At 36.7% G+C, this 21575-nt stretch overlaps 1 protein-coding gene and 1 long non-coding RNA gene across 2 annotated transcripts in view; both read left to right on the top strand.

Annotated features, from left to right (window-relative positions):
* Positions 1-15621: 15621 nt before the first annotated feature.
* Positions 15622-16891, top strand: LOC107739800 (uncharacterized). Its single transcript, XR_001640031.1, has 3 exons — positions 15622-15664; positions 16525-16559; positions 16794-16891. It is a non-coding gene; the product is annotated as an uncharacterized LOC107739800 (long non-coding RNA).
* A 3355-nt stretch (positions 16892-20246) lies between these two features.
* Positions 20247-21575, top strand: part of LOC107739781 (extracellular calcium-sensing receptor-like) — a 13074-nt gene continuing 11745 nt past the window's right edge. Inside the window, exons 1-3 of the mRNA XM_016551985.1 lie at positions 20247-20390; positions 20472-20699; positions 21327-21571. Coding sequence (XP_016407471.1) covers positions 20247-20390; positions 20472-20699; positions 21327-21571 — 617 coding nt within the window. The remainder of the gene's footprint in view (positions 20391-20471; positions 20700-21326; positions 21572-21575) is intronic.

Below are 21575 nucleotides of genomic sequence, written 5' to 3'. Positions count from 1 at the left end.
TTACTGATGTAGAGGTAGTAATCCTTACTATTTGTGTTCAAAGTCTTATTTACTCAAATCATCCTAATTAAGGTAATGCGAGTTGCTTGAGTGCCATTTTGTTCAGAAAACGCAGAGTTTTGGGTCAAATTCTATCATGTCAGCTTAGAGGTTCCCAACCTTTAAAAATAAATACAAGATAATTTAAACACAAATGCTGAATTAATAAATAAGAATCAGTAGAGAAATGACCAGAAGTCATATGAATGAGAGTGAAAAGAATATGTGATGTTTTTGAAAAATTTTAAATTTTTTAAAACCAACTTATTTTTGATGAATTACATGTAATTTGTTGTTTAATAATGAAAATATAAGTATTACTTTTAAAAAGGGAATTCATTATACACAGATTGAATGGTAAAAATTCACAGTAGATAATTTCTTTAAAAACAGATAAATTAATGTTAAAATTATTAAAATGATTTAAACTGTCATTAAGAGTAGTGGAACAAATATATAACATAGAGAAATTATGTCATTTATAAACTTCGATGTCATGCACCAGAACAATAGGCGGCGGAATGCTCCTATTTAGTTCGTTCGAAATGCGCCTTTAAAAAAAAAAGACTGCCAGTAAGACACACGTAAGATGACGACAAGGAAGAAGAATTATGTTTTCATTGGATGAAAATGTTCGCAGTTCGCGCTGGTGGAAACCGCCATTCAAGATAGGGCTCGGTTGTCGCGCCATTTTTGCTTGCTGAAAGACATTGCCTTTTTGTCAGTAGCTGTTAATGCATCAGAAGGAAGAAGGAAGAAATCGAACGGAGGAAGGTAACCAACAGAGAAGTTACTTCTGGAGCGTTTTGGAATCCAATGCCGTCTCTTTGGCCGTGTAAGTACTGCTCATACCACACAGATAGAAGAGTGCTTTTACTGAAGCACTACAGATTGAAGCATGGAAATTAGACTCGTATATCTCCAGTCCCATGCTTGTATAAAGAGTGTTTGTGCACATTTAAGTCTTTTAATGCTCTTAAAGTGCATGTATCCACATGGCACGCATCAGATTTTGGGAAAACAAGTAGGCCTATTGAAAAAGAGGTGCTTCACTGTCAGTTATACGATTTTGCACAACCTTGTACAAAGGCTGATTTTTTTACGCACCTGCGAAAGCATGTAAAGCTGCAGCAAAGTGTTGTGTGCCCATTTGAAGGGTGTGATTTTCAAAGTAACGTTTACTCAACATTTAATGCTCACAGATCAAAGCTACATGACATGAAATGTAAATTTAAGCCCTCAATAGTGACACATGTTGCTAGTAGCACACTTTTTGAAGAGGACACATCTGAGGAGGAACTGCCTCATGATGATGAACTTGAAATTCCTGTCAATGAAACGAGAAGATCTTGATTGCCAGCTAGAACATTGCATTGCTTCTCTTTTTCTAAAGATGCAAGCTATGCTCCACATTTCAGAGATGGCCTTGAAGGAAGTGATAGAACAAATCAATCAGATATTTCTGTTATCTCAGCCATTGCTAAAGAGCACTATTCTGTCGGTTCTTAGAAAATATTGTGGCGACGTTTCAGAATCGGTTATGAGTGAAGTTATTAGTGCTGTCAATGAATCAAATGCTTTCCTTATATGCACTAGCAATGATGGATCATTGTCTACTTCTGCGAAGAGAGAATCATATGTCTTGAGAGAATTCCCTATTGTAATGCCAGTTGAATACAAAATGGACAGTTCGCAAACTGTTGTTTATGTCCCGATTTTGAAGATGTTGCATGCAATGTTAAGCAATGGAGACATAATGGATAAATCTTTGTCAACTGAATTGGGACAATCTCATGATTATACCTCCTACAGAGATGGTTCTCGTTTTAAGGAAACTGCCTTCTTCATTGAAGAAGAGTTCCGCATTGCACTTTGCTTGTACATCGATGACTTTGAAGTGTCAAATCCCCTAGGCACATCTAAAAAAAAAACACAAGATGTGTGCCATTTACTGGTTACTCCACAATCTGCATCCAAAGTATCGCTCGTCTTTCCACTCAATACAGCTTGCCATCCTTTGTAAGACCAGTGTTGTCAAGGAGCATGGTTATGGCAAAATTCTCCAGCCTCTCATTCAAGATCTTGTTACTCGAGGAGCAGGGCCTATACTTGGAACAGCTTGGAGCTAGCATTAAAGGCACTGTATTGTTTGTTGCAGCGGACAATTTGGCAGCTCATTCTCAGGTGGGTTTCCAGGAGAGTTTACCGGCTAATCATATGTGCAGATTCTGCATGGCCACCAGGGAAAAAATACAGATCAGTGAAGTGCAGTCTGGCTTCTGCCAGCTCCGAACACAAGTGACTCATGACAAGCATGTAGAAAATGTTTGTCAGAATCCCGCCCTGTCCAAAGAGTGTGGGGTGAAATCTAGCTGCATACTTAGTGAGAATCTGCAACATTTTCATGTTGTGGATGGTTTTCCACCAGATATCCTACACAACCTTTTGGAAGGTATTGTGCCTTTTGAGTTGTCGCTATCGACCAGAAATACATCTCTTTGGAGTCTTTGAATAAGGCAATCAAAGAGTTCCCTTACACATTTACAGACAAAACAGACCGGCCTCAGATTATATCCAAGAGTCACACAGCAAAGTCAACAATTGTAGGCAATGCCCATGAAAATTGGACTCTTCTTAGATTACTGCCTTTTCTGATTGGACATAATGTCCCAGAAGGTGACATGTTCTGGGAGCTGATCATGACTCTTAAAGATGTGGTTGAATTAGCCATGTCTCCAAGATTTTCAGAAGACTCACTGGCTTTTTTGAGATGAAGATCTCAGAGCAGCGCCATGTATTTCAGACGTTGTTTCCCTCTACAAGACTTCGGACCAAACATCACTACCTAGAGTACTATCCCAAGCTAATTAGGACTTTTGGACCCTTAATAGATGTTTGGACCATGGGCTTTGAGGGAAAACACAAAGTCTTCAAAAAGATTGTTCGCACAATGCAAAACTTCAAAAATGTTTGTCTCACACTGGCAGTGAGACACCAAAGAATGATGGGTTTCTACTTATCTTCTCCATCTTTTTTCAAACCACCAGTGGAAATTCAAAAACTAAAAGCTGTCATTGTTTCATCATTCCCAGACGATGTGCAGCAATGCCTCTTTCAGATGAATGGTCAGCAAAACACTGTCCTGGTAGCATCCTCAGTCTGTGTGGATGGGATTAAGTATGCACCAGACATGATTGTTTCTGTTGGTTCGCGCTCCGGTCTCCCAGATTTCAGACAGATTACAAAACTTTTAGTTATTAACACGCAAGTTGTGTTTGTCTGCAGACAAATGACCTCATGGTATAATGAGCACTTAAGGTCCTATGAGCTTTGTGGCAGTCATTTAAGTCCCCAGTCAGTCACTGAACTCTCTGAATTGAACAATGTTTTCCCTCTCTCAGCTTACCGAGTCAGAGGAAAACTTTTTGTCACATTAAAAAGGTATATTTTGTGCTGAATCAAGATAACATAACCTAACATGCTGTGTTTTCTTTTATAGAGTGAATCAACATGGACCGAGGACTAGTACTCAGAGTTATCATTAATGATGGAGATATACGTAAACTTACTTTCTCAGAAAAGTCTAGTTCAGTAGAAGCTTTTACAGATGAGGTAAAGGAGAAACTTCAGCTGACTTGTGACTTCACACTGCAGTATGAAGATCCTGACTTCAATAATGCGCTATGCAATCTCAGCGATATGGGTGATCTTCCTTATAAAGCAACACTGAAAGTTATTCCACATGCTCCTGTGGTTACTCCTGACACAGCTGTTGGAATCCATGAATTGATACCTTGTACAGCCAATGAGACACCTAAGACAGCAGAGTCAATGTCCAGCACATCTGATACCGAAATTCTGTCATCTGACAGTTCAAACTCATCCAGCAAACATCAGTGGCCCAAGATCTTTGAGGTTCCTGACTTTTCTGTTGACATCAACTATAGACTACGAAAAGGAGATTTACTTCATATGAGGGATGGAACTTATCTCAGTGTTTCTAGAGACATGAAACATGAAATACTGCAAAAGTTTGCAGAATGCATGTGCTCATTTAAGGCATACCCTACTGATGAAGACTTTGCTGAAGTTCCCACAGCCCTTATCAGCAAGCATCCCTGCCTTCGAGAGTAAGGATCATCGACTGGGTGTGGTGAGTGGAAAAATAGTCTCAAATTCAAGATGGGCAAGTTTCGCTCAAAACTTTGTAAAGCTGGATGCCTTGATGTCACAGTTAATGGGGGAAGAAAGGGCGAGTACTCTCCTGAAGGACATCATCCAAAACAGAACATAAAAAAAACACGAAGAGATGAAACAAATTACCTCCCAAATTTCCCTTTGGGAAAGGACAAAATATCTCTTGAAAAAGATGAATTCAACAGGAACTGCTTGTTGAAGAAATGCGAAAAAGAGCACCAAACAAGACCCTAGTTGCCCACAAGATGGACCAAACATTTCCCTTACAAAGAAAAGAAATAGTGGAAACAGAGCCACCAATCAAAACAATGTTGGAACGCTGGCCAGCACTTTTTACAGAGCGTGAGGTAAGAAATCTTATTGTCTTATTGTGTAATCTTATTTATTAAGATTAAATTTGGTTTTGTCTGTGTATGTTTTTTGGACTCTCAAAGCCGTGGAGCCCATTGACTGCCATTATATGACTGACAGACTGCAACGGTTTGAGTTAAAAATCTTAGTTCGTGTTCTACTGAAGAAACAAAGTCACCTACATCTTGGATGCCCTGGGGGTAAGCAGATAAACATCAAATTTTCATTTTTGGGTGAACTATCCCTTTAAAGAAAATCAAGTCAATCAAAATAAGATTTATTGTCATATTTTAATTTGCAGAGAAAGATACAAAAATGAAATATGATTCCTTAAAGCTGCAATCCGTAGCTTTTGGCGCTCTAGCGGTTAATAAATAGAACTGCATGCGTTTTGTGGAAGAACATTGTAGCTACTTCTCTCTGTTTATGTCTATGACGAATCACGCAGGTACTGGGCTACTCCGCAGCGGAACCTACCCGAACCAGTCTAAAATAGTGCCAATATACACACTTATTATAGGTGTACCGTAGTGATTCAGGACATGCCAAAAACACGGTTTGGAAAATGGATTCATGGTGTACTCACTTATTATATAAATTTTGTACATGTTGAACACAAAAAAGTTACGGACTGCATCTTTAAAGAAACTGCAAATTAAAAAAACTGGAACAAATTACAAGACATTCTTTACACATGGAATAACATGGAATCTCATTTCATATAACACTCTTTTTTTCAGGAAAATTAGGTTACACTTCGGCGCACTGCAGTTCTCCATGACATCCCTGTCCTTCTTGGGGACAACCCCTCGCAAACTGTTGTTTATGTCCCGATTTTGAAGATGTTGCATGCAATGTTAAGCAATGGAGACATAATGGATAAATCTTTGTCAACTGAATTGGGACAATCTCATGATTATACCTCCTACAGAGATGGTTCTCGTTTTAAGGAAACTGCCTTCTTCATTGAAGAAGAGTTCCGCATTGCACTTTGCTTGTACATCGATGACTTTGAAGTGTCAAATCCCCTAGGCACATCTAAAAAAAAAAACAAGATGTGTGCCATTTACTGGTTACTCCACAATCTGCATCCAAAGTATCGCTCGTCTCTCCACTCCATACAGCTTGCCATCCTTTGTAAGACCAGTGTTGTCAAGGAGCATGGTTATGGCATACCCTACTGATGAAGACTTTGCTGAAGTTGCCACAGCCCTTATCAGCAAGCATCCCTGCCTTCGAGAGTAAGGATCATCGACTGGGTGTAGTGGGTGGAAAAATAGTCTCAAATTCAAGATGGGCAATTTTCGCTCAAAACTTCGTAAAGCTGGATGCCTTGATGTCACAGTTAATGGGGGAAGAAAGGGCAAGTACTCTCCTGAAGGACATCATCCAAAACAGAACATTAAAAAAACACGAAGAGTTGAAACAAATTACCTCCCAAATTTCCCTTTGGGAAAGGACAAAATATCTCTTGAAAAAGATAGGGAACTGCTTGTTGAAGAAATGCGAAAAAGAGCACCAAACAAGACCCTAGTTGCCCACAAGATGGACCAAACATTTCCCTTACAAAGAAAAGAAATAGTGGAAACAGAGCCACCAATCAAAACAATGTTGGAACGCTGGCCAGCACTTTTTACAGAGCGTGAGGTAAGAAATCTTATTGTCTTATTGTGTAATCTTATTTATTAAGATTAAGGGTTTAATTTGGTTTTGTCTGTGTATGTTTTTTGGACTCTCAAAGCCGTGGAGCCCATTGACTGCCATTATATGACTGACAGACTGCAACGGTTTGAGTTAAAAATCTTAGTTCGTGTTCTACTGAAGAAACAAAGTCACCTACATCTTGGATGCCCTGGGGGTAAGCAGATAAACATCAAATTTTCATTTTTGGGTGGACTATCCCTTTAAAGAAAATCAAGTCAATCAAAATAAGATTTATTGTCATATTTTAATTTGCAGAGAAAGATACAAAAATGAAATATGATTCCTTAAAGCTGCAATCTGTAACTTTTGGCGCTCTAGCGGTTAATAAATAGAACTGCGTGCGTCTTGCGGAAGAACATTGTAGCCGGAGCTACTTCTCTCTGTTTATGTCTATGACGAATCACGCAGGTACTGGGCTACTCCGCAGCGGAACCTACCCGAACCAGTCTAAAATAGTCCCAATATACACGCTTATTATAGGTGTACCGTAGTGATTCAGGACAAGCCAAAAACACTGTTTGGAAAATGGATTCATGGTGTACTCGATTATATAAATGTTGTAAATATATACACACTTATTATAGGTGTACCGTAGTGATTCAGGACATGCCAAAAACACGGTTTGGAAAATGGATTCATGGTGTACTCACTTATTATATACATTTTGTACATTTTGAACACAAAAAAGTTACGGACTGCATCTTTAAAGAAACTACAAATTAAAAAAACTGGAACAAATTACAAGACATTCTTTACACATGGAATAACATGGAATCTCATTTCATATAACACTCTTTTTTTCAGGAAAATGAGGTTACACTTCGGCGCAGTGCGGTTCTCCATGGCATCCCTGTCCTTCTTGGGGACAACCCCTCAGAATTTTTCAAGGTCTGCTTTGTAAGTATATCTGTAAAGAATGATTATAAATATTTATATTTTGTATAAGGTTAATGATATTACTATTAAGTTTTCTAGGCTGTTGGGGTCTGGGCTGATTTTGAAAAAAATATTCCTTTCATCTAAATTGCATGAGACTTCATGAATTTTCTGGCAATTGCTATACATCATAAGTCAGTAAAATAAAAGTGCTACAATTTGTTATAACTGTTTTATAATCCATAAGCTAAATGTAAAAATAATTATGGCAAATGTGATGAGTTTGTTTAAAAAAAAAAAACATCTTTCAGAAAGTTAAAGGGATAGTTCACCCAAAAATGAAAACTGCCCTATGATTTACTCACCCTCAAGCTGTCCTAGGTGTATATGAATTTCTTCTTTTAGACAAATCCAATCGGAGTTATGTTAAAATATGTCCTGGCTATTCCAAGCTTTATAATGGCAGTAAATGGCTGTTACTATTCAATAGTCCAATAGAATACCAATAAACTGCATCCACCCTTCATAAGAAGTACTCCACATGGCTCTGGAGGGTTAATAAAGGCCTCCTGAAGTGAACTGATGTGTTTTTGTAAGAAAATTATCCATATGTAAAACTTTATAAACCATAATCTCTAGCTTCCGCTAACTATTGTATGCATGTTCATGAGAGTGGCATTCCAGTGGATGACGCAGGACCTAGGTGTAACGTAAGCTCCGGTGAGAATATGCTAGTCTCGTGAGAACCAAGGTCTGTTTACAGGAGCAAAAGATAGCATTGTTCTTTGTTTAGCAAATAAATCCTAAGACATTTTTCTTTTCAAATCCTCGTAGCTTATGCTACGCCATACATCCTACGTCATCCACTGGAACGGCACTCATTCGTGTACACGTGTACGACAATTAGCAGAAGCTAGAGATTACGGTTTATAAAGTTTTAAATATGGATATTTTTCTTACACAACTGCATCAATTCGCTTCCTTGTGGAGCACTTTTTATGATGGATGGATATGCTTTATTGGACTCTATTTGGACTATTGAATAACAACATCCCTTCACTGACATTATACAGTAAAGCTTGGAAGAGCCAGGAATTTTTATTAATGACTCCAATTTAATTAGTCTAAAAGAAAAAAAAAATCATATACAACTAGTATGCCTTGAAGGTGAGTAAATCATTCAGTAATTTTAATTTGTGGGTGAACTATCCCAAAAAGGATTGAGTTACAATCGAAATTGTGTTGGTGTTATACTGTATCTTTGTCACCTTATTTACCCCTGATGAGTTTGTGTCTCTGTAAACAACACCTCTTATTATCCTGTAACTGGTGCTTGGAATGTGAAGTTTAATATAGTTGTGAGGATGAATTTTAATTGTATGTCTGGATTGTGATTAGAGATTTTGGGCTATATAAACAATAGTGAGAATGTTAAGCAAAAAGTGTTACGTTCCTGCACTCTTCCATTTTGGGCAAATTAAAAAAAAATGTTTGTCTGAAAACATTTCTTGTTAAGGTTTGTATTTTGTGTGCCCTGTACGGAACATTAATGTCTTTTGCCAGTCACATTCCTGTTTATGTGATGAACTGCACTACTTGTGGTTATTTTCAGAGATGTAACATATCCAATATACTTGTGTGACCTGTGCTACAAAACTTTCAACCTCTTTGTAGCACCAGTGCTATGTGCAAAAAAAGTTAACATGCAGCCCTGCCTAATGTCTATAAGTTGTGATTTTGTAAAATATTATGCATATTTATTTACATTGTTTTAAATTTATATATTTTCAGGACTCAGATGAAAACAACTTTGAGCACATTCCTGTTGGCATTCTGACAGTCCACAATGAAGACTCTCCTCACTGCTCTTCATCGCTCCCTGTAGATCCAGTCTCCACAGCTATCATCATAGAGGGAGGTATTGTAATGGATGAGGTCAGGGACCTGTCTCTTGCCGTTTGTCTCTTGTTCGGACTCTCATATGCACTCCATCTTGATTACCCAAAGTGTATGAAGAACACATTTAACTTCATCCAGCAAGTTATGCTTGATCTGGGTTCAAAGTCATTGAAACCAAAACTTCAAACTTTGAAGAACCAGTTATTTGCCTGAATCAACACATCTCAGATTGAAAGGTTGATATTATCTGACCTGCAGTTAATGTGACCACTACTGAGATGAAAAAATTCTAGTTCAGTTCCACTTTTTGAATGGAGTCAGTTCTGTTTATTCAGTTTTCATATTTGTTTAATGGCCTAAAAACATTTTAATTCTGATTTGTATTTTTTGTTATTTTCATTGCTTCACATGTATGTTAATGGATCACCGCACCCTTGTAACGTTATATTGTTGAGTATCAATCAGCATGATCTGCTCACAAGCACTCAAATGAGGTTTGTGCAATGTTACAAATGTAGAAATGTGATGAAGGGCAGTAGGTTATCCGTTCTATAGCTGTGTTGACTTTATTCCTTAGATGCCAGTTAAATGCATTTTGATGCAGGACTTCCCAAGTGTTCACGCAGAGGAAACCTTATGTTTGTTAATTCAGATTTACTCCATTGATTTGGCTTTGTTTCAGCTGTATGCAGCATTTTGAAAAATAAATGTTTTGAAGTGATATGAATGGAGACCTGTGATTTTTACTATACGTGTTTGATACAGTACTAAAAATTATAAATAGATATAAATTTGTTGTTAATAATGCATAATAATAATTATCATATACTGTAGCTTAAGTAAACTTTACTGGCACCATTCCTCAGATCACAGATTCAGTTAAGTTAACAAAACTTAAATGGTCTAAGTAAATATGACTCAATGTAAGTAAGGAATACTTTTAATCTGTTAGTAAATAGGTCTTAAATTACACTTGATACAATGAAGTTAAGATTACTTCATTAAATTGTGCAAACTCGTTGCCTTAATTCAATTAAGTAAACTTAACAAATTACTTTGTACAGTGCAGTTGTTTATATTCCATGTCGCATACAATTTTTTTATATTCCTTATAAACAAAATAAGTCTCTCAGTTACTTTTCAGACAAAGGAAATAATGCTTCTCCATGTAAGAAATGTATTATGTCAGGCACTGTTTAAAGTAGCATTTCTTACAACAAGCAACAGATAATGGATAACATTGTTTCAGAGTTTGCTTTTCACACATCATTTGCTTGTAAATGCTGTCTTTTTTGTTGTTGCGGTTCACATACACTATCATATAAACAACCACTCCAATAGCTTTATTGTTATTATTATTTAAATATATTGTTATTGCTGTCATCTGATATTTTAATGATGTGCCTGGCAAAATATGGGATGGAGACTATGTAATGTATGTATTAAATTAAATTTTAAACTATTGTATTGGCATGATTGTTGTTTACTAACCTTTCAACTTTTTTTTTTAAATGTCCAAAGAAACAGAACAGAAAGATGCACAAATGTAATGCATAAAAATAAATAAAAACAATGATAGAGGAAAAGGCAAAGTTTCATAGAAAAAAAGTTTTATAGAATGATAAACCTCACATTTCAGCCTTTAAATCCTTTTTTAAAGAAAAGGATGAGTCAAAATTATACATTATAGGCATTTGATCGACTCCATAAACAATTCTACATAGGCTACCTTATTATCTAAAGTGTTGAGATTTTTAGAATGCACAATAATTTGTTTTCCATCTACCGGTTAAGACTTACAACAAAAGTTTGGTCCGATTTTCGCATTGGTATGAAGAAAAAACAGCAGACAGACTGAATAAAAGCATATATCCACTGTCTGACAGCAGGTGGCACTTATGGATCAGCAGAAATACAGCTGTTTCCACGGTAACCGCTGTACAGAAAGCAGCATCTATTAAGAATAGAGATCAGAGTATTCTCTATAATTATTTATAATTATATCATTTTCCCCCTAATGAAACTTTTGAAAACGATCAAAATCATGAAATCTAAAGTATTAAATAATAAAAAAATAATAAAAATGCTAGTAATAACACGAGTAAGATGTGCATGCGCAGTAAAGCATTAACAAGTTATGCCGTCACGTCACTTTGCACATGCGCACTAAGACATGCAATACGTCAAAATACATGATGTCACCGCGCTACAGTCTGCAGTGAGGGGTACCTCGAAAAATGACAAAAACATGCGTGAGCTCGCGTGCAGCTCTTTAATACTGAGCTCTGATTGGCCAATTTAGTTTATAAATTATTTTATGTAGAGAATAATATTTAATTTGTGTATTTAAATATATATATATATATATATATATATATACATACGTATATAACATTTATCAATGTCAAGGCAAACAACAATTATACTATATTATATTATAATTTTTTTTTTTTTGACAATGACAGAATACCACCTCTCCTGGAAGGTCTGGGATTCTCCCACATATTGTTAGCGGCTCCCTGATGCACAAAAATGATATACAATATCCCAGAAATTGAGCAAGTGAGAGAGAAGCCATGTTTCCCGGGTATGAAAGTGCATTTTTGCTGATTAAATCACAAGCTGTCAGCTGAGATGTGTTTATCGTTTCCAGCTGGCAAATGTGCATTTTGAATGCATCTCCTATGACCGCTTGTGTTTGGATTTCGTCACACTCTACATCAGTTTCATCATCATGTTTTTGCTCGTTTATAAATTGATTTTTTCCCCAAAGACTGCTGCAAATGCAACACTGCTTCCAGCTGGTGGTGTTACATCATTGACCTATATTATACACATAAATGTGGTCAGCCCAAAAGGCCAAACATTTGTGTAAAGTTTAATGTAAATCACACAATTTATACAAAAGATATGAGACGCTTCCTGTTTACCAATCCAAAATGGCTGACTTCCTGTTGGGCGGAGCCAATGTCTGTGGTGTGAAAGTTGTGCACCTTGATGGGATCTATATATGAAGAAAGCTTGGTGACGGTAGCTGAAAAGGGATGTGCTACAGAGTACTCTGAAAATGTCCAATTTCTAGTTGCCGCTGAAGAGCCCACTCTACACACCCATGTATGAACCTTGGCCAAGCCATAATGCCAGATGACTCTGACGAGTGTGCAAAGGATCATGATAATTAAAGCATGACAAGTACCTCAAAAAGACATGACTAAACATAAAAACGATAACAATGTTTAATGTGTTGCCATGGCAACATCATTTAAGATATTAAAAATTCATTGCTAATTGAAATCTGTACTTTATTGTCATGCCCTAAAAATGCCCTACTTCCTTCTGCACTACCAAAATTTGTGAATATCAGACAAAATCTGTGGCAATCATAGTGCTATTTGGAAATGTTAGGGGGTGCTATGGAGTCCACTGACCACACCCAAAACAAATGACCAAATAACTACTAAACTAAGCTTCTATGAGTGTGCAAAAGTTTGTGAATTTTCTCCTACTCCAAAGGGACTTGCATTTTGAACTAGGGGGTGCTGTGGGGCCATTGAGGCACATCGAGCCAGAACTGAAGTGTCAAATCAAAGGATGTCCTAAGCCAAATTTATCTGTTAACTTTCAAGAGTTAACTGCAAAGCCAAACATATGTGTGTAAAGTTTGTTGTAAATCATAGGATGCACGTGGAAGATGGGGGACATTTCCTGTTTCCCATTTTTTATGTTTTTATTGCATTGCCATGGCAAAACCGTTAGAGATATCAAACATTTTCTGTGTCTTGACATGACTTTACTGGAGCTTGGTGCCACTTACATACATTTCCTAAGAGTTGTGTTTCGAAATCCACAGCGTGCCATTTGCAAACAATCCAAAATGGCTGACTTGAAATATGTTTGTCATGTTGAGGACAATGTACCTACCAAAATGTGTGAATATCAGACAAAATTAATGGCAACCAAAGTGATAAATAAATTTGGAAATGTCTGGGAGGCTATGGAATCCACTGGCCAGACCCAAAATAAATGACCAAATTTTTTTTGCGTATTCCAAAGGGATGAAATATGCATTTTCGAACAAGGGGGCACTGTGGAGCCAATGAGACAAGTCTCTCCTGAATAGCATTATCCAAACAAAATATGTCCTAAGACAAATTTATCTGTTAACTTTCATAAGGTTTTAGCCATGGTAAGCCCCTAAAAAAATCTTCATGAAGACCCTAACAATCCAGAACCTTGTCCTACAAGTCATCAAAGACCATACCAAAATTTGTGCAGATCAGAGAAACTTCATCCCGACCACAGCCTGCATTGGGTGGGGCTATAGAGCCCCTTGTCCACAACCCAACACTACATAACTTTCGAATTTTTCACAGGTCTGGTTAGAGGTGGAAAGTAACTAATTACAAATACTTTCATTACAGTACTTGAGTAAATTTTTTCTACTTTCTTGAGTATAATTAAATTGTGGTACATTTACTTTTACTTGAGTAGAATAAAACTAAATTGTTCAACTTCGCTACATTTATTTTTCACCAAAAGTACAAAGTGCAAAAAAAAATAAAAAAAATAGACAAAGGCTGCGCCGATGGAGAAACAGAGCAAGCATGGCTCTTTCGGGCACTTTTCAAACTGCTGATTTTCCACATGTGATCACATGTGTCCATATATTTTCCACATGTGATCACATGTGTCCATATATTTCCCACATGTGATCACTTGTGTCCATATATTTTTGACATGTGATCACATGAAGACAATATGTCACCACATGTTGCAACATAAGAGCACATGTGGCACATGTGGATCACATGTGGAAAATGTTTCCGTGTGTTATAATAGGGTTTAACATGTGGATCACATGTGGAAAATATTTCAGTGTGTTATAATAGGGTTTAACCTGTGGAAAATGTTTTCACGTGTTATAATAGGTTTTAACATGTGGATCCCATGTGGAAAATGTTTCCATGTGTTTTAATTGGGTTTAACTTGTGGATCACATGTGGAAAATGTTTCCATGTGTTATAATAGGGTTTAACGTGTGGATCCCATGTGGAAAATGTTTCCATGTGTTATAATAGGTTTTAACATGTGGATCCCATGTGGAAAATGTTTCCATGTGTTATAATAGGTTTTAACATGTGGATCACATGTTAGCTACATGTAACAAATACTGTGCATTTTTAGCTTAACACTGTGGTATTATGTTAACTTTTAGTTTGTTCCCATTTACTGCTTAATTGTAGTCCCTTGTATCTTCATTTGTTTGTTGAAATGTACCGTAGTTGCAAAGTTACTTAGGCTATATAGGCTAGTTAGTAAAATTAAAGTTAAATAAAATAAAGTTCATACTATTGATCTATATGATTTATCAATTGTACATTAATGGTACATACCACTTATGATTAATAAGTGCTCATTTATGATGATACACCTTGTTATTAGCTTATAATCAGGGCTCGAATTGAGGGGGGATGTGGGGGGATGGCATCCCCCTGATAGAAAAAAATGTCAAAAAGCATCCCCTCAGTAAAACCACCATCCCCCTGACTATCCCCTTTGAATTAATAATGTGTATTATGTAAAATACTGATTATTACACATCACTGCGCGATGAAGCCTGTCAGAATACAGGTAAAATAACCTTATAATTCAAGCAATTAAAGAAAAAATACCCATGTATGAGTTTTTATGTTTTTATATTCACTGCACAATCAATGTACTTTTCTGAATGTCAGTACATGCACAAGCACAAATGTGCTATTAATTTTATACAACAGTGCATAGCAACACAGTGTTTCGTTCCTTGAATTAATCAGTTTTTGAATGAATCGAGTGAGCCAGTGATTGAACCGTCCGTCCATTCAAATGGACACTTTCCCTGCGTCCCAATGTGGACTATCAACTAGGACTATCCACCATATCTGCCTAAATAGTATTGAAAATGACTAATATCACATAGAATTTAGGATGGGATCGTTTGCACATTGGGACTCAGGCTTGTTTCATTTCTAATTGAATCAGCCATTTTGAAAGAATCGTTTGATTTGAACGATTCAATAAAATGTATAAAAACAGGGACTTGCTGCCACCTACTGGCGGTTTTATTGTCATCATTATTTATCCATGACAGGCCTAAACCAGGCAAGGTTTCAGCACAAAAACACATTTAGCAAAATATTGTTTAATTATCATTATTGACCAAAATTCCTCAATTTTTAGGCCCAAGAAGGGAAAAAAAGCTTATAAATAATAGTTCATGTAATAAGGCTAATTTTTCATTAAATAAAAACATTTTTAAAAATTAGACACATTTTGTAATCATTACATAAAATTAGCTACAGGACCTACATACCACAACCCCCCGCCCCCGGAAAGGACATTGACCACACCATCCCCCCTGAATTTTTTTTACAATTCGACCACTGCTTATATGTGTATTTAAAAATGGTAAACATTTGGTCGAAATCATATTCATAATGCCAAATAGTCTTTGATAACGCTTATTCCCTTTTTAAATTTTGACTAAAGAAGTCGGAGTTCTGCGCATGCGCATCTTTCGAAACATAACGGTCATCTACCACTCTACGCTGAGGAAAAGGTAAGCAAAAATGTCTTTAATTAGTAGTGTTTACACATTTAATGTTAAATTTCAGTTTTTATAGCTGTAATGTGTTATATTTTAAAACATTTCATACTTTTCTCCATCATACGTTTGTAACTTAGTCTCCTGTTTGCGCATAATTGTATGTTCGGTCATTTCGACTGGAAATAAGCTGGTTAAGGCACGGTCACAGTCACCGTTGGTCGGCGAATTTTCACGCGAATGTCCCACTTTGACCGTGGGGGAAATCTGTTTGGGACAGGGAGTAAAACCTTTGCACTGCAAGAGGCAGCTGCCACTCAATCAGCCACCACTGTATACGCATATCTAGCGATCCGTTACCATTGAATGAATGAATGAATCAGCTGTTTGATTACTCGCTCATGAAGACGGTAAATTGCCGACACATGCTGGCCTTTTTTACACTGTTTAATGTATAATGTCCTTTTTCAACGATTTTATGTAGCTATTTTCAAAACGTTGTATTTTTGTATTTAAGACAATGTTTAAGTATTATGCAATTATAACTATGTGAATAAACTCAGCAAGTAGATAAATCACCGTGCATAAATCCACCAGGCCTGTATAACAATTTTATACATACATATCTATTGTCAAATCTAGCCTAGTCAATGAAATAATGCTACATTAATTTGCCAGGTTATTAATTTAACTTATAAGTTAAAGTTTTTTTTTAGACTCCTGCTCGCTCAAGTCGTTGAGAGTACATGGCTACATATATAATTAGCAACTAATTGTTTTGAAGCAATATTGACAAGATAGTTTAAAAGACTAAATGACCCACTGTGGAAATACAGTCAGTACTGTGTTCTTGATGTCTTTCTATTTACTTTTAGAGATAAGCATTTCAACAGAGCCACATCACTGAATGGTAAAGACTTTTTCAAAATTACACATTCTGTCACTGAAAGTAGTCCACTTTGTTTTTGCTATTTGCTATTTTGACTTTTATATTTAGTTTTTTTGCTATTTTTCTATTCTAGTTGCATTAAAGATGTGAACACGTTATTTGTGTATATATGTCTAATTGGAATATTTAAAATCATGTTTGTTGAGGTAACTTCACAGTCAACAGTACACTCTTCAATTTTTTTTTGTTTTATAGGAATTACACACCAAGCCATTCCACTGTCCTTCCTGTGTGTTTGGCTTTTTCAGAACCTGCACGGTGAGTCTCCTTGAATAACTGACTGTACAACTCTTATGTATTTCATCAAAATACAAAAGTGGTTTTACTCATACTGTTGTTTAGTCAGTTCATCAACGTTTGATTGGTTTTACTACATCTGTGGTACTATATCTGAGTTGTTTTGTTCAAACTAACTTGTCGTTTATAGGAACAGCTCACTCAAAAGCTGAAATTCAGTGACATGCGACTAATGGCTCCTAGAAAATTTTGAACATACTTTATTTTCTGTGGTGGATATATCTGTTGATTTCTGCCTGTCAGAACAACAAAGCAAGTTCTTGCATTGTTCTGGTCTGGAGATCTTCACCTCATAAAAGACAATACATGAGTAATACTTTTGAGTTTTCTGAGAGTCATGTTTTGTGTAGTGTTTTAAACCTTAAAACTTTTACAATCTTCATCTTTCCTTGGTGAGCCAAAGTGAAATTTTGAACAAATGTGACCCTGGACCACAAAACCAGTCATAAGTCATCGGAGAAACGACAAGCAACAAGCGCTACTCTACACTGCTCAAAACTCGTGTTTGAGTCATCAGTGGCATATTCTTTAAATATGAAAACATACTTACAGGCTGTGAGTCAGAAGCACCAGACTGCCTTTGCAAAGTTGGAATTGCCCCACGGAGGGCGTGGACGAGTCTTAACTTTTATAAAGAATATGTCTTTGGGTTTGAGACTTTAGTCTTTGCTTTAGGGATCTTATCTATTCACGAACAGCTTGTAACACTCCAAAGAGAAAGAAAAATTTAAAATTGTATCATATGACCCCTTTAATGAATTACCAAAAAATATTCATATCAAAGATCTATGTGGATAATAGCTACTTTGAACAAAACCCACTTATCTTACTGAAAAAGTATGTCAATTAGTGTGTTAGGTTTATATTCAGTGAACATATCTGCTATGTATTTAGGTCCTAGGCCATTGAGTGATTTATAAACGAGTAAAAGTACTTTAAAATCAATCCTAAATATATATATATATAAAAAAATTTTTTTTTGTTTTTGATAGTAATGCTCCACCAAATACACCTAAATTGGTTTATGTCTGCACAGATCATTTTACTCCAGACTGCTTTCTGAAGGAGGGACAATTCAAGGCAGGTTTTGCTAAAAAGTTAAAACTCAAGGATGGATCAGTGCCCACTGTTTGTGATCCAGCTGCACCTCCAGAAGAAGTAAATATCACATTTTATATTTTTATGATTATTTGCAAATCGTCTTTCCTCTGCCACAGAAGAGAGGGGCAGGGAGAGCAGAGCTCATTATCATTTAAAGATACATGCACTGAAATGGGTCGCTGTGAACAGAGTTGTTTTTGAGAAGGTAAAAATAGTGTTGTTTTACACGACCATTAAGGAATTTTTACCAAAATATGTTGCAGACATTTCATGAAGACCCTAAAGAATCATACCAACTTGCAGAAAATGGGCATTCAATGTCCCCTTTAACAATCTGAAATCTGGACTTCATTGTCATTATTATAAAAACATCTGAAGCAATTTACAGAAAGAGGAAAAAGGGATATTTTAAAATTAGCTAAAATGGCTTACTTCCTTATGCCAATTGGTGGCACTACAATCGTGACCCACTCTACCCACATCAAAGGGATCTGTGCACAAAGCCAAACATATGTGTGTGAAGTTTGATGTAAACCACAGGATTCACATAGAAGATATATGACATTTCTTGTTTCCCAGTTTTGATGTTTCTTAATCATGTTGTTAAAAATGTTAACACCATTTGAGATATAAAAAATTCCTTCACAATTTAGTTTTAAAACCCACAGAATGCCATTTTCAAACAATACAAAATGTCCGACCTCCTGTTGAGTGGAGCTAGTAAAAGTTCATAGGAAATATGTTTGTTACGTTGAGGACAATGTCCCTACCAAAATGTGTGAATATGAGACAGAATGTGACAACCACAACACTATTTTATTTTATTTTTTTAATGGTAGGGGCGCTATGGAATCCACTGACCAAAACAAATGACCAAAGAACTGCTAAATCCTGCTAAGCTTTAATGAGTGCAATTTTTTGTGAGTTTTCACGTATTCCAAATGCATTAAATATGCATTTCCAAACTAGGGGGTGCTGTGGTGCTGACGAGGCACGTCTCACCTGAATTTGAGTATCAAATCAAAAGATGTCTTAAAACAATTTTATATGTTAACTATGGTAAGCCCCTCAAATCAGTGAGTGAAAATGTAAATATCACACATTCCATCCAACATGGCTGACTTCCTTATGTCAGAAAAAAACAAGTGAACTTTGTCCTACATAATGTCATCAATGACCATACCAAATTTCGTGCAGATTGGAGAAACCTCACCCGCACCCAAGCCTGCATTTGGTGGTGCTATATCAACCACGCACAAGACCAAGCACTACAAATAATACTCAATACCACGACTGAGGTGAGACCCTTGAGCAAGGCACTGAACCCCCAACTGCTCCCCCGGCACTGCACCAAAAATGGCTGCTCACCACAATGTGTGTTCATGTGTGTGTGTGTGTTCACTCCTACAAAGCACAAACTCCGAGTATGAGACAATTCTTGGCCACATGTCACATCACTTCTTGAAATGCAGAAAATGTGATGGTGTTAATGTCTATTTAATTGTGCAGCATTGATCCACTTGTCCATTCTTTGACATAGATGCTTTGAAATTACCTTTACTCTATTCCACTCCTACTTGACCTGCCTCATGTACTGCCCTATGAAGTCACTGGCTACGTTCACAAACAATCATCCATATTAATTGTGCCTATAAAAATGAAAATGATTTATCAGGTCAAATGCATCTGACATATGCAGTTGAGCTCAATCTTTGGGATGCTTGTCTTTCTTTACACAATCGTTCTTTTCCATCAATTTCATACAAAAGCAGAAAAGTATTTATGTCACATGATAGGAGACCCGAAGTACCCGCTATTATCCAAGGATGGAGACATGACTATTGGAGCACTTTTTCCAATCCGAAGCATAGAGACATTACCTTCATTTGTGTTTACAAAAAAACCTCAGCCTCTGTCATGCTCCAGGTTTGTTACATTTCAAAGATAATGTATTTAATACAGCTAGAGTTTCACACACACACACACACACACACACACACACACACACACACACACACACATAATTATCATTTTGCTGCAGTGCGTGTGTGTATTTATTATTATTATTGTTGTTGTTGTATTTTGCCTACTTGTTGTTACAGTGTGAATCTGAGAGATTTCAGAAGGGCACAGACCATGACTTTTGCCATTGAGGAGATTAACCGAAGTGAAAGTTTGCTTCCAAATGTTTCTATTGGCTACAGAATCTATGATACTTGTGGTTCAAGACTCTCTTCTATGAGTGCAACTATGGCATTGATGAATGGTCATAATGTTGCAGCAGGAGACACATACATATGCAAACATCCTCCGATACATGCTATCATTGGAGAAACAGAGTCTTCTACTACAGTGATTCTGTCCAGAACTACAGGACCTTTTAAAATTCCAGTGGTAAGGGGCAATAACACTAAATACATTCCACTATCTTCATGCACATTACTGTTTCACTGTTTCCTGTGCTTTCTTTTTCAGATAAGTCACTCAGCCACATGTGAATGCCTCAGTAATAGGAAAGATTACCCCTTTTTCTTCAGGACTATTGCTAGTGACTACCACCAGAGCAGAGCACTTGCATACATAGTCAAGCACTTAGGCTGGTCTTGGGTTGGAACTGTGAATACTGATAATGACTATGGAAACAATGGCATGGCAATATTTCTCAATACAGCCCAGGAGGAGGGGATTTGTGTGGAGTACTCTGTAAAATTCTACCGAACAGAGCCTGACAAACTCCAAAAAGTGGTAGAGACAATTAAAAAAAGCACAGCAAAAGTGATTGTTGCATTTCTTACCAGTTACGAGATGTACAACCTACTTGAACATCTAAGTATTCAAAACATTACAGGTCTCCAGATGATTGGTGTGGAAGCATGGATAACAGCAAAGCGTTTGATCACTCCAAACAGTTTTCATGTACTGGGAGGGTCACTGGGTTTTGCGGTGAGAAAAATTGATATTGAAGGTTTTGAAGATTATGTTACAAAAGTATTCTGGGAAACAGCGTTTCCATGCTTACACACTGAGGGAAATTCTTCTCAATATGCATTAAATTGCAACATATATCGGGATCTGCTTGTGCTAAAAAACTTCAGTGATGATGTGCCTGAACAAAGATATGCAAGTAACGTCTACAACGCAGTTTATGCTGTTGCTCATTCATTACACAGTCTACTCAAGTGCAAAGAAGGTTGTGAAAAAGATCTGTTAATACAACCACAGCAGGTAATATAATTTTAAAAAGAGAGCGGTAGACAGATGGAACATAAGAACAAGAGAATAAACCATTTCTGTTTAAATGTGTTAAAATGCTTTTTTTTTTCTCAATAGGTAGCTGAGGCTCTAAAAAAAGTTAATTTCACTGTAAAGATGGGAGATAATGTGTGGTTTGACAGCACTGGTGGCGTAATAGCCCAATACGAAGTCATAAACTGGCAGCAGGACTCTGATGGATCAGTCCAGTTTAAACCAGTGGGATACTATGATGCCTCACTGCCCCCTGACCAGCGCTTTTTGCTTAATGCGGAAAACATAATCTGGGTTGGAGGACAGCTGGAGGTAAATGGCACTAAATTGTTT

Source organism: Sinocyclocheilus rhinocerous, unplaced genomic scaffold (genome assembly GCF_001515625.1).
Source record: "Sinocyclocheilus rhinocerous isolate Xijiao unplaced genomic scaffold, SAMN03320098_v1.1 scaffold2686, whole genome shotgun sequence".
Classification (NCBI taxonomy): Eukaryota; Metazoa; Chordata; class Actinopteri; order Cypriniformes; family Cyprinidae; genus Sinocyclocheilus; species Sinocyclocheilus rhinocerous.
Note: the sequence above shows the minus strand (reverse complement) of the source record. Positions and strands in the feature narration are given on the sequence as shown.